At 27.2% G+C, this 14,937-nt stretch overlaps 2 protein-coding genes across 2 annotated transcripts in view; one reads left to right on the plus strand and one right to left on the minus strand.

The window, feature by feature from the left end:
• LOC117182252 overlaps positions 1 to 2,610 on the plus strand; it is a 48,159-nt gene extending 45,549 nt beyond the window's left edge. Inside the window, exon 13 of the mRNA XM_033375360.1 lies at positions 2,329 to 2,610. Within this exon, the coding sequence (XP_033231251.1) occupies positions 2,329 to 2,526 (198 nt within the window). The 3' untranslated portion in view covers positions 2,527 to 2,610. The remainder of the gene's footprint in view (positions 1 to 2,328) is intronic.
• LOC117182253 (short neuropeptide F-like) overlaps positions 2,582 to 14,937 on the minus strand; it is a 60,242-nt gene continuing 47,886 nt past the window's right edge. The window contains exons 3-4 of the mRNA XM_033375361.1: positions 11,121 to 11,299; positions 2,582 to 4,279 (exon numbers count right to left, since the gene is read on the minus strand). Coding sequence (XP_033231252.1) covers positions 4,232 to 4,279; positions 11,121 to 11,299 — 227 coding nt within the window. The 3' untranslated portion in view covers positions 2,582 to 4,231. The remainder of the gene's footprint in view (positions 4,280 to 11,120; positions 11,300 to 14,937) is intronic.

A 14,937-nucleotide genomic window follows, 5' to 3' on the forward strand; every position in this document is an offset into this window, starting at 1 on the left:
TTCTGAGGTCAGATTCGGATTCAGCGCAGCAAAAACCTTCGGGTATACTAGGTCTGGTCTCTGGTTCCGGACCTTTGTCAAATTTTGTCGGCCTGTGTAATTTAACAGATTTCAAAGCCCAAAATGCTCTCAAAACAGGTAGAATAGAGGAATTTTTCACAAAATTAGGGGAACGCTTGAATTTTCAAGTCGAATATATTGCATTTTCAACAAAATAGTTTCATTTTCAAAAAGACGAATTTAAAAAAGTACATTTCCTGCCAAAGAGATGAATTTTCAGCTAAAACGATGTGTCTTAAGCCATTCAAAATTAATTTTTAATAAATCAGTTTAACTTTTATTCAAGCAGTGGGTTTTTCAATAAAAAATATAAAGTCTTAAAGAAATGGATAATAGTGGATAATTCAACGGAAAAATATTTTTATTATAAATCAAAAACAGTTTAATTCGTCCAAAATGATAAATTTTCAACAAAAAACCATGAATTTCCATCCAGGAAGATTCATCTCCTGCAAAAAAGACGATTTTTGAACAAAGATGAATATTTAATTAAAATTATTATGAATCTTAAACCATAAAAAATGAATTTTCAATAAAGTAGTTCAACTTTTTGTCAAGTAGTGGAGTTTTCAATAAAAAAGGTTAATTCTTAACGAAATATGTAATAGTTGATAATTCAGACAAAAAACATTTTTATTTTAAATAAAAAAAGTTTGATTCGCTTAACAGGACGAGTTTTCAACAAAAAAAAAAATGAAACATGAATTTTTATACAAGAAAATTCATTTTTTACAACAAAAAAAAACTGTAGTTGAATTTTCAACCAAAAAAGATGAATTCTCAGCGAAAAATGTAATAATTTATATTACAACAAACAAATATTTTGATTCTTAATAAAAAAAATTATTTGAATTTATTTTCTCAAATAAAAAGTCTAATTATTAACCAAATAGTTAAATTCACAACAAAATAAATAAAAATTCACAAAATAATAATAATAATAAGCCTTTATTGAGTTCGTAAAAAAGGGGATGTACATGGCGATCGGATATAACATGAGAACCCAAAGGGCGAGATACAGCTTAAAGCTACTTTCAAACCTGAGTTTTTTGTAGTTGAATTAAAAGAAGAATTATCAACCAAATAGTTGCATTTACAAAAAAGCAGTTGAACTTTCAAGCGAAAGGGTCGTTTTTCAATAAAATAGTGTATTTTTAAATAAAATGATCAATTTTAAGAAGAAAATGCATTTCAAACAAAGAAGTTCAAGGTATTAGTTGGATTTTTAATTAAAAAAAACATAAATTCTCCAAAAAAATATAATAGTTGATATTTCAATTTAAAAAATTAGTTTTTAATAAAAAATAGTTGGATTGAACCACAAAATATGACTTCTCAGCGAAAAATCTCATAGTTGATATTTTAAACCAAATATGAATTTAATTTTAAATAATAAACAGATGAATTCAACGAAAAAAAATTAAGTGCCAACAAAATAGTTGAATTCACGACAAAAAAAAGACACAATTTTTATACCAAAAGAGAAGAATTTTCCATCCAGGAAGACAAATTTTCAACTAAGAAAGATTTTTCAGTCAAAAGAGAAAAAGATTGCAGCGAAAAAAAGATGAATTCACAACAAAATACATAAATTAATTCAAATAATGGAATACTTAAATTTTCATTTAAAAAATTAGTTTTAAACAAAATAAAGACGGATTTTCAACGAATGCATTTTGTACAGACAAACTGAATGTTTAACAATGTAGTTAATTCAAGTACTAAATTTTTAACCAAAAAAGATAAATTATTATTAAGAAATTTAATTGCTGAATTTTCACCTAAAAACTATTAGTTTTTCGCCAATAATGGAGTTAGATTTTCAGTCAAAAATATGAATCGATAACTAAAAAAAATCTTTCCACAAAATAGTTGAATCTTTAACCAAACTGTAGAATTTTCAAGTAAAAGAAATCGATTCTGAACCAAAAATAAAATAGTAGACTGTTTAATTTAAATAAATAAATTAATTTTAGTTAGAAGACAAGGTAAAAAGGGAGTAAGTAGAGGAATGGTTTAGTTTTTCAAGCATTTAAAGAAATTTTTATTCAGATGTATATGTTTTATATATGATATCACATTCTGCGTTACCAAGCCCCCTTACCCCCCTGATAGAGTGAAATAGCTTTTGAACAGACCCAAAAAGTAAAAAAATAGATGATTCATTTTTTTCTCATTGAAAGAAATTGGAACGTTGCGCAATACTTATAAATTAACAATTAATCAGTCGTTAAATAAACTCGCAAATCAATTATTTTAAAATTTCAGTTGCTAATTGGTTACGATGATAAAAACTGGGAAAGAATGTTTTCAATTCCTCTCTCGATTCCACCGGAACGAATACGTGGCCAGTTGTTGGTTAGACCGGATTTGAGAAATATCGATCGACTTACATCTGAAGAGCAGGAAGTCGCCAATTTTTTAAAGCAACTCTGCACCACCGGAAGGTCTTCGAAATTCAGATAGAAAGAGGTAGGACATCGCGTATCCGAAAAAAATTAATATTTTTCTTCGTTTAACATTTTCAGGTATTGTGTATTCAAAACGAAAAAGTTACATGATTGATATTGAAGATAGTCGCGAAAATGGCTATATATTATACATTTAAAATGCAGTTTTAAGATTTTCTGAGAAACTCTAGGACAAGTCAATCTCGAATTAGAAAATACATTTCGCAAATAATTGTTTAGGCTATTGTACATTTTTTTCGAATCATCAAATCTTTGAACTCTGTAGCGTATTTTGTTGTTCTTATTTAGTTGGTACAATGAATAATAAGTGAATTAATGTTTAATTTCTGAAATTTCATTTTGGTTTTTCTGATTCTAATAGTGACTTGTATTATCTTATCTCAGATATTTTTCTCTGTTATTATTCACATCTCTTCATATTCAGCAATTTACTTTAATTTTTGGAACAGCTACTTACACAGTCCTCTTTTCGGTCATCGCGCATTCAGATTTTGGGGATCTTTCAAATTCTGAATGCAGATTTTCGCATTCTTGGTTAAAAAGTGATAATGTGCAAGAAAAGTGGTACACTGGGTTATTTTTTTGTGCACGACGATCACAATATTTGGCACATCTATTGAATCTAAAATGATAATTTTTGTTTGATTGAACCTACACCAATTATTGTTTTTTTTTCTGTGATTTGGCGAATAAAAAGTTGCGAATTTATTTATTTTTTAATAAAAACGATTGCTACTTTAACACACTCGAAGAAAACATTGAGGTAAATCGCCTATATTTTGCGCAACGCTAATATACTTACAGCTTATATTTAATACATAAATGTATAAATATCTAGAGTTAGCCAAAACATTAATTTGGAATAATAAATAATTGTTTCGACCTTTTCTAAATAATATTTCATTTCAGCGCGAATAACAAGCATAAAGTTATGAAGTTATAAAGTTATAAGCATAAAGTTATTTGTCGCAAATAAGTCCACAATCATTTGTTAGTGCTAAAATTACATAAATAAGTTGGCTAACTTTTTAAATTCCGAATCCATTGATTGTCATACTTAGGTAATTAAACTGACATTTATCATAATAATTATGAATTAGAAGATACTGAAATGAAATCTCTTAAAAGTTAATTATTGCAAAAAATTTTCTTTCCTGTTTATTCATTATTAGACAAAATTAGTTGCGTTATATATTACTACAGTGAGAAAAGAAGAGCAAACAAATAGCTACTATTCCGTTGGAAAGTTAGATATTATACATTTTAAGGAGTGGGTCTAATAAGGTGCACACTCAGATTTCTATAAATAATTCTTTCGTGCAGAAAGGTAAAGTTTTTAATACTCATTTTTTTCTAAGAAAGGATAATGTACATATTATTGGGACTACAGTTTCCAATTATGTATAAAACTGTTTAAAGCTTAAAGATACCATTTCTTATTTTTGCAATATAGAGGTTTTACATTATAATTTTTAAACAAATTTCTATAATTTTCAAATTTTAATTTAAATTTTGTATGAAAAAGCCTCGAGAAGATTTTTTTGAAAATTAAAATTTTGGTAATTTTACGGAATAATACCAATTTGATTCTCGATGAAACGGGTAAATCGGGAAGGGGATTTCGAATTAGTGAAATGACGCTTACAAAGTACGCAACGGAAGTTCTAGCTGAGTATGAAAACTAATTAAACTGCCATCAATTAGATGTCTTGGAATGCCCCACCGTTCGGTCTTGGAAGTACTCCTGTCTGAAAAAAAGATACAGTTAAAATAACACCAACTTTTCTCGACCAAAACTTTTTCATTTAGTTGCTTGCATTTAAAATTGGGATTAAAGTATATTTATAAAGTTGGAACAAATTCATGGGAACATATCTGAAAGATTGCTTAATTTAAGAAAGTTTGAAAACATATTTCTTAACTTCTTCACCTACTCCCCCCTTTTCCCATTTAAATTTCAAAAATCTAGCTCTAAAAACAGGGAAAAGAGGAAGATTTTTCACGAAAATAGGGAAATTTTTTTTAAAATGAAATTAATAAGGATATTAATATAAAATCAAAATGAAAATGCTTCAAGTTTCTTGTATTTTAATTTTAAATATTGTATTTGGAACAAAGTAGGTAAATTTTTAAACAAATATTTGATCTTTAAACGAAAAAGATGAATTTTCTACCAAAAGATGAGTTTTCAACAAAATAGTAATATTTTTATGTAAGAGGGTGAATCTGCCATCAAGAAATGAAAATTTAAAAAAGTGATTTGGCTTTCAACTAAGTTGTTCAATTAGAAATCAAAAAGATTTGAATTGATCCAAAAATTAAACATTTTTAATGAATAGTAGATTTTTCAGTCAAGAAAAAAAATGACATCAAAATTGTATAAATTTCAATACAGAAGGAGAAATTAAAAGGAAAGAAGTATATTTTGCACAAATGAGAAAAATTTTCAAGTAAAATAATGGATCTTCAACAACAACAGTTAAGAAAGATAGAAAATTTGAACGCAATTGTTGAATTTTTAACTCAAAAAGAAGAAGTTTCTACATAACAGTTTCATTCCTAAAATATGTGTTTGCAGCAAAAAAGTTAATCTTGAACTACATAGTTAAATATTTAACTAAAAAGGATTACTTTTCAACAAAATAGTTAGACCTTCAACCAAGTATAATTGAATTTTCCAACGAGAAGATTAACTTTTTATAACAAAAAAATTCCTAAGCATATATTTGAATTTTCAACTGAAGAAAATCAATTTTAAACAAAAAGTAGAATTTGTTAATTTTCTGCTAAAACGATTACTTCTGAACCAAAGAAAAACGAATTTTTAATAAAATTACTAAATTTTCTAACAAAAATTTAAATTCTGAATGAAAAATGTAATATGTTAATTTTGCGTTGAAATAGTTTCTTTTCAATCAAAGGAAAACGAATTTTCACCAAAATAGTTAAATTTCTTACCCGAAAATATGATTTCTCAACAAAACAGTTATTTTTAAACTAAGGAATTGAATTTTCGACCAAAACGGATGAGTTTTGAACAAAATTGTTTAATTTTCAACAAAATAATAAAATTATCAAGCAAATAAATTAATGGAAAATCGGAAAAGAGGAGTTCTCAGCTAAAAATATAATAGTAAACTTTCCAACAAAAAAGAATGAACATTTAATTATGTTAACATTTTTCATCGGAGATGGGTTACTTGAAACGAAAATTATTAAATGTCAAAGAAGATTTAGAATTTCGAAGAATTTTTTGTTATGACATATTAGGCATATTATTTTTATACTGGAAATCACTACTTTTAATAAAAAAATCATTGGATTTCTAAAAAAAAATGTTCGAAAAATGTTAGGTTATGCTCACGTTTAAAAAAAAGTTTACAATTTTAAACAATTTGTTGTCGTCAGTTCTTTTCGTCTGCAGTGGCTATTTTTAACATGAAATCATTAAAATTTTAAAAATATGGAAAATTGCTATTTTTTAACAAAAATGCAACAGTTTGAATGTTTATAAAAAAGTATTAATATAATAATTCTGAAATTAGAATATCCATTTTCATCAATTATCAAAAATATTTTTCTGGATTTTCTTTATCATTACTTTATTTAATAGAAAAAGAATAATAAATATCCAATAGTAAAATGAGAATCCAATCAAAGAAAGTGTCTTATTTAATTTTGAAAATTCAATAAAATTAGCATTTGTTCATACGACCTTAAACTGTTCTATAAATTAAAATATGGTTGTTTTCAAATGTTGACCTTACAAAAGTTATGAAAAATTGTACATTTTTTAATTAATTATTTAATGGATGTGGCTAATCAGGTTAGTTTAATTTATCTTGTCTATCGATAGAATCTTGTAAATTGGAAATCATTAAGGGCCCCTTCGTCGATGAGGCTGAAATCAGAGGCGAAATTTGATATAATTTAACAGGAAATTCTACTCTCTTCTTAAAATTGGCTTCAAAACATATCTTCAAGTCCCTTTGAAATTGATTTGCAATTACATTTCCGTAACTAGAATACTCTGGTTTCCAACACAAACTTTTATTTAAATGTTTATGCATTTCATCCTTTTTTCCAATATAGAATCTTATATAATTTTAGTTCATTTTGAATTTCTATACTAATTTTAATGTTATATGATCGGGGTAATTTATATACACGAAATAGTTGAAAATTTATAATGATCATTGGTAACAATTTAAAGATAGTTATACTTTAAGGCATGACCAGCATTTGCATTAGATGCCCTGGATATTTTTTGGAGAAAATAGTTTGAAAAATTCTCGAAAATGGTTAAATTTGCAGTCAATAAAACTAATTGAAAAAAACAACGATTTTTCATCAAAGCAGTTCATTTTTTAAAACAAATAAATGAATGTTTACCTTAAAAATGAATCTAACATAAAAAATGAACCTTTAAGTAAGTATTTTTTCATGTTATAGTTTTGACCAAATAAAATGTATTTAATAATTTAATGTTTATTGTTTTTTGTCTAATAGTCTAAAATCAATATTTTTTGAATATTGAAATTAAGAGCATCAGACTGGCAATCTGAAAGACCTGAGTTCGGATCCTATTCGGGTTAAATATCGATATTCCAAATTATGGATTTTCGACCAATAGAAAAAAGACAATTAATATAAAGTTTATCTTAAAGAAAGTATTCCCACTAAAAAAGATAAGTTGTCAACAAAAACCAGAATAATTAAATTAACAGTTTAAATAAAATAAAATTTTTATTAAAAAAAAAACGAACGTTCAACAAAATAGTTAACAATTAAACCAAAGAAATTAATTTTTAACTAAAATTATGAATCTTCAACTGACAAAATTATTTTTAACAAAGTTTATTGAACTTTCGACCAAATAGTTCAATTTTCTATCAAATTTTTTAATTTTAGAGAAGAAAGTAACTAATTTTTTTTAGTTTAGAAGAAGTTTTTACCTCAGAAGAGAATTATCAACAAAAAAGTTAATTTTCAACCAGAAAAGAGTAAGTTTTAATTCCAAAAAAAATCCAAAATATTTTAAACAAAATTCTTTGTCTTTTCAGCCAAAACTGGTTAGTTGTCAACAAAGACGATAAATTTTCAAACAAAAAATGGTAGAGTTATATTTACAATTGAGAAAAGAATTTTTAAGAAAAAAAAGAATTTTCAACCAAAGAATTGAGTTGTCAACCTAAATGATGAACTTTTTACCAAGAAAATTGATATTTTCTCATCAACGACAAATTTTTACCAAATGAAAAAAATTTTATTGAAATAAAATGAATTTTCAAATATAATGATGAATCTTTAAAAAAATGAATTTTAAAACTAATAGTTGTATTTTCGACCATAAAGATGATTTTTCAAACGTACTCCCCATGTAAGACAGCATAGAAAAATCGTTGACACCCTCCCCCGCCTCCAAATCAGAAAAGGCCTACGGAATATATGCACGGCCCTTTACCCCTATCGACCCTATATTTTATTAATGCTATCACTCTAGCAATGTATTAAAAAACTAAATCACTAATGAGGGGGAAGTCATTGTATGCATTCCTTGTCGTTTCTCTTGTGATGTAATTTCCTGATTCGTCAATGTATGTTCCGTTTGAATAAGAGTCTTTAAACTGTATAACCTGCATTATTTACCTGTTCCCACGGGGATCAAGTTGCGAAAGTGGAAAGCAAGCAATCAGACTAGACAAGTTTTCTTAAAGATAGTGTCTACTAGAGAATTGTCAGTCTAAGACTTGAGAATAGGCGACAAATCTCTAAAGAATTTCGTATAAAGATGAAAATAAATTTTTGTAATTATTGGATTTTGAATTGAATGAAAAAACTTATTTCAAATCGAAATAATATATCTTTTTTTAATTTAAGATTGTAATGAAATCTGCTTCGTTATGAATAATTCCAAGCTATCTCCATTCCAAAATGTTTCGATACCAATTTAGATCTCCTTATCAGGGATTATTTAGAGAATAACTATCGGTACGAATGATAGAAACTTTGGCTAATTAAAATGAACAAAACAGCTTAAAATAAAAAACCATAGGCATGTATACAAAAGGTTATGTGGTTTAATTCTTACATTTATTGGTGAGAATTGAGTTGCATATTAAAATTACTTTGTAATAGCTACAGCAGAAAATAATTTATCCAATTAATAATTCTATCACAAACTTTGTTATATCTTTAGAGATCCTTTTTTTAAATGAATAGAAAATGAAAATGAAAGTGAAAATTATACTGATGTTCATCTCTCCTTAATCTAGGTTTCCTAAGTGTCTACTCTATATAAACTGCATCACATTCTATATGCATTTGAATTTGTAAATAATACATTGAAATTATATGTTGAAATTTTAATGATGATAAAAATTATGAAGAGGTCTCATATCATATGGTGTTAAATGATATTCAAAGTGATTGGATGCATTTTATTATTAAAAATGAGATCTATGTACCAAAAGAACATTCACTGTCATTTTCGCCAGTCAAAATTAAAGAATGTTAAATATTGTAAACCTTTAAAGTTTAATAATTCTATTAAAGTTAAAAATTATACGATTTCTAATTGTAAGCTTTGAAAATAATCAATACAAAAGTAATTGAAATATTTCCATATTAGGGCCATGAAACTAAATCGCTAAAAGTTAATGATTTTCAAATAATGAATCAAGCTTTTTGAAAGTCGTCATTTTAATCTAGTGTAAACAGTTATCTATAAGAGACAATCAATGCGTATTAAAGCCACATCTTTGGAATTATTGAAAAGTTATCTTGATAATAGAATGCAATTTGTTTTTGGGCCATTCCGATACGTACGTGGAGAGCCTTTATAACATTTTAATGCATGCAGGTGGAACGGTGATGATATTGTGTTAGGGGATAAGGTTTGTAAAGAATAAGAAAAAGTGATAAACCAAGAGATGATAAAATTTTGTGAATGGCCTCAACACAATAATTTGTTTACCAATGATAAACAAGAAACAATGCGAAAAAGTCTACATCACTTTTGCACTAAAAAAAAACTAATGCAAATAAGAATAGGAAACGAAACTAAAAGAGAAGTTGAATACAAATATCTGGGAATTCTTATCGATAATCAAACTCATTGGAAAAGACATATACTGTCAATATTTGCAAAATAATACCTTTTGGATTAGTGTAAAGAAAAGATTCTCAGAAATTTTAATTAAAAAAATGAATACATAATGTAACATGCTTTTACTGAATCATACTTCAGAGATATAATAAAAACTTGAGCAACTGCGTCAGAGCAACTTATGAAGAAGAGACAAAGGTGAAGAAAAAAAACACAAAGATGTTTGTTCAATTGGAGCCAATGTTCATACTTATAAAATAAGATGTGCGGGAGAACTAAGGATACAGTATTATAGTACTAATCTAACAAAATGCAATTGTATATAGTAGTGTAGATATATCTAACATTTTACCAGAAGAAATTCGAGAAAGTATAACTTCAGAAAATTTATAAAATGTAAATTTTTTATGCGACTAGAAGGAAGACCAGAATAATAAATTAAGATTTGTTTTTAAGATCGCGAAGAAACCCGAAAAGACTCTTAATTTTGCGATGAACGTCTTGAACCTTATTATAAACGTTATATGAAATTTGTAAAACTGTGTGGCCTATCCTAAAGTCTTAGACTGTGAAGTCAAGTTTCGGAATTTTATTTTTTCCGTGTACCTTCTTTCAATTGCGCATTAGTCCAATAACACTTTAGTGACACGCACTTCCTGTGTGAAAGGTAAGATGTCTATCATTCGGTTATGTCTATAAATAGAAACAAAATTCTCATCATAAAATACTTTATCCTAAAAGTTCGCGTTGATATAATCTATAATTTATGGAACGCTTTTCAGCATTTTCATTGATCAATCTATTAAACGAATGATGCTACAGCAAAAATACGTAAGTCCCAGGAAAAAAAATGTTCAGGGCAGAAAGAAACCTTCTCAGCAATCTTTTTTTTTCTCACGAGCATATACTTTAAAAAGTTTATGGATCTCTATAGACCTGTTAAACAAAACCAAAAATTGGTAAAAGTGAACACTTTCCGAGAAAATGCTTCTCAGAACTTGCTTGTGGGTAGAACAGCCTAAGTGCCATCGTAGAAAAATTATGTTTATTATCTTACCCTCAATTTGTAATGTCTATAAAAAATTCTTTAATTCTGTATGTTTTAATCGTGTAATTTTGTAAGCTTCTAATTACCGTTCATTCAACGCATTACGTTTCAAATGGTTTGATTTGGAATTCTTTAGACTGATATTATTTACTCAAAATATAATAATTAAAAATTGCTCAATTTTAGAAGTTTAATTCTGCCTGTATTTTAGGAATTTTTCTATTTTAATTAAAATTTTAATATTTTAGGTTATATTTCAAAAATTTTAACATTGTTAAATTTTGAAGTACCTACATTTTACAATGTTCTATTTTGAATGGTTCAAATTTTAAATTATGCAAGATTCACCATTACGTAGAATTCAGAAATTTTTATCAATTTTACGTAATACAATTTGGCTATAAAAGTAAGGTTCTAAAAAAATTATACTTACGGGAATTGCAGGACCCGAACGTCCAAATCGAAGGCGCAGAGAAGGAGATCGTTGAGATTTTCTAATCATGAGATGTTCAATCGGAATTCCATAACCTGCATTTTCCAGCGCTTTACGTTGCATCCAGAGTCTGTACAATTCAGGGAGAAAGTTTTCAGGTGCCTTTTCCACCGCCTCATCTATAAAAAAATAAAATGTCAAATTAAGGAAATTATTTAACGTACAATTTTTCTTGATGTTAATGTAATCTTGAATTAAAAAATCTGATTTTTAATTTGGAAGCGTCCACTAATTATACGGAGAAAAATAAATAGTCAAATTTTTTGAGTGTCAAAATTTAAATGGTCAGTTTGACTTTCCAGAAAGTATCATGTACAATCCATAATTTTTTCTTCATAGTCAAAGAGATTTTCATTTTATGTTTAATTTGACAATCGGCAGAGAATCAGCCTTAGTGCCAGAGATTATCAAATGGACACTCCAGTATGGTTAAGTTAAATAGCCTGTCTTGAATCCTTTTGACCGTACGAGTGTATCAAACTTACTATCAAGGATGGTCGAATCGAAATTCTGGGATGTTTAAGTTAAATCATTTGTTTTCAGTCACTTGTACCATTCGAAATAAGCCAAATTTACTATCAAGAATAATCAACTGGACACTGTAATGGTGAAATAATGCGCAAACTTCACAACGGAGTAACGGATGCGAACGCGGAGGTTATTTCGGTTATCTACTCGTATATTGTATGCTTGCGTTTTTGCAAAGCGTGTTACATACTCGAAATTATATACGTGATTTTCCGTGATTTCCTGTGATTTTCTGTGATTTGGAATAGTAATTATCTCGTTTACCGAATGTAAAAGTTTCGAGAACTCTCGGGTTTAACAGCTTTGAGCTTAGGGTTCGAATAATACAATATTTAAATTTGTGTTACTGTGATTATTTTATTAATCACTAATAATTATTTAAAAAATCAATTAATCTGTAATATGATTCATTGTCCTTCTACGTTCCTTTGCAGGACAGGGCATCCACAGGACACAATTACGTAGAGCTCATGAAGTGTTGGCAATGCAGCCAACAGATCATTGAGCTATTCCTAAGTAAAATTTTTTGGCTGCATTGAACTGTTTGTAACTTAAAATTAACATATTTTTTGGTTGAAATATATACTATTACATTATTCCTTGGCAACTCACATTTTTTGGTCAAAAAATAACTCTTGTAACTAAAAATTTTAAGGATAATAATGCAACTTTTTGGTTAAAAAAATAAAGGTTTAAAAAAAGTTATTGCCTTTAAAGCTCAATAATTTGGATGAATATCTTTTCTTTCTGGACTGAAAAATCTGTATTTGTTGAAAATTCCCCTTTCTGGCCGGAAAATTCATCCATTTATGTGAAAATTCATCTCTGGTTGAAATTTCAAATGTCAAATTTCTTGTTGTTCAAACTTCATCCTGTTTATTTGTCGAAAAGTCGACTTTTTGGGCAGAAACTTAATCTTGTTAATTAAAAGTTCAACTCTTTGGAAGCAGATTTAATTGTTTGATAGAAAATTCATATATTTTGTTAAAAAGTCATCTTTTTGGGTAGAAAATTATTCTTAATCGTTGAAAGTTCAAATTTTTGGTTGAGAACTTTAATATCTTGTTAAAATTTCTTTTTTTTCCGATTTAAAAGTCCAATATTATCTAATACATTCGACTTTTCAGCTTAAAAACATTACTCTTTTCTTGAAAATTTACATTTCACTGTAAAAAAGACATCTTTCTTGGTTGAAAATGAACTTTTTTAATGAAAATTCAACTGTTTTTTAAAAACGTTACCTTTTTGTCTTAAAAATTGAAATATTTGTTCGAATTCTAATCATTTTTGGTCGGAAATTTAATTATGTTGTTCAACATTCATCCTTTTGAATTAAACATTCAACTTTTAATATAGAAATGTCATCCTTCTTGGTTGCAAATTTATCTTTCTTGGTTGACAAGTAACTTTTTTGCTACAAGTGTAACTATTTTCGAAATATCCGCGATCGTTGTTTTGACCAACAGAGATATTCACTTTGAGTATATGGATATAATAGATTTAACCATTTTCTATATTCTACCTGAATATAGCCATCAAATGTTGACACTCAAATATTGTCAGTCTTATATTCTAGATGTTCAGACTGATCATCAATTTTTCCCCAATGACGTTCGGCTTTTGCGGCGGTAGGTTTAAGGGGGGGGGGGATCTTAAGAATCCTTACTCTGGCGGGGGGCACATACTTTCTTAAGTAAGTTTCATATTTCTGATAACATTTTTTAAATATGCAACTTGGAACCTGTTTTGGATATTGAAATTACTTTTTATAGTGTTATATACATTATATCGTTATTAGTTTGATTTAATTTTAATTATGTTTTACAATGTTCTAAAATCCTGTGAATTCTTTTGAAAATTTGATAAATCTATAAATATTAGTTTAATCATCTGAAAATGTATTGAAATAGTTTAATTTCCATGTGTATCCTTAAGATCTCATAAAAACCTATTGCAATCCTATCGAATCCATGGTAAACCCCTTAAAATCTCTAAAAATCTGTTAAAATCCTCATAATATTCGAAAATTCTTTGGAATTCCGTAAATCTTTTGAAATATGAAATCATTTAAAATACGTATATATACTTTCAAATCGTTAGGAATGCCTTAAAATGGTTAAAATCCCATACAATTATATCTACACATCTTTAAATATCTTAAAATAGTTCAAATCCTTTAAAATGTGCAGATCTTTTAAACTTCCTTCTGATCTTTAAAATCCCATTAAAATCCCCGGACATCCTTCAGAATTCGTAAAAATACTTTGATATCTCTAAAAACCTATTGAAATCCCTTTAAATCCCGTGACTTCTTTTGAAATATTTCGAAATCTCTTAAAATCCCTTAAAATCTCTTAAAATCCTTCCAAAATCGAAAATCCTTTGCAATCAGCGGAAACCGTTTTTAATTCCTTAAAATCTATCAACATTCCTAAAAATACGTCAAAATCCTTCAATATCACTTGAAATACATTAACATTTCTTGAAATTTGAATAAACTCCTTGAAGTCGATTCAAATATCTTCAAAAATTGAGTTTCCCTCTGAAATTGCTTTAGTTGATTTTTTTTATACTCTTGAAATCTTTAAAAATCATTTGAAGTCTGTAAAAGCTATCGTAATCCTTTGAAATCTTTTTAAATTTCTTAAAATTGGTTAAAATCCCCAAAAATAATTGTCAAAATACGTAAAAATATTTCGGCTTCTCTTCAAATCCTTTGAAATCCCACAAATTCTTGTAAAATATTATGAAATTTCTCAAAATCCCTTAAAATCCCTCTAAATCCTTCGAAACCCTGCAAGATCTCCTGAAATTAGATTAAACTTCGGATATTTTATTGATATATTAAATGACAAGTAAAAAATCTTATGTAAGAGGGGGGGGGGCACAAAATCTTACGAATCCTTACAATAGAAAAGGGGGGCCTTTAAAATTTTTTAAATCATCCTTAAATACCTTGTTTTAAACTGATTTTTAAATATTATAACCGTATCTTTATTGTTAATCAAATTACATTTTATATTTGATAAAACTGATTCGCATCTTTAAGATTAAAATATTTAATTGTATAATTATATCAAATTCAAAATAATCCTTCATTTTTCTAAAATTAAATATACTATTAACACTTAATAGAACTTTACAGAAATTAATAGAACTCTTATTAATAGACAATTTCACGATAAGCCATTTTTCTATCCATTTTTCGTTATCAGGAACATATATTTAT

Source organism: Belonocnema kinseyi, chromosome 10 (assembly GCF_010883055.1).
Source record: "Belonocnema kinseyi isolate 2016_QV_RU_SX_M_011 chromosome 10, B_treatae_v1, whole genome shotgun sequence".
Taxonomy (NCBI): Eukaryota; Metazoa; Arthropoda; class Insecta; order Hymenoptera; family Cynipidae; genus Belonocnema; species Belonocnema kinseyi.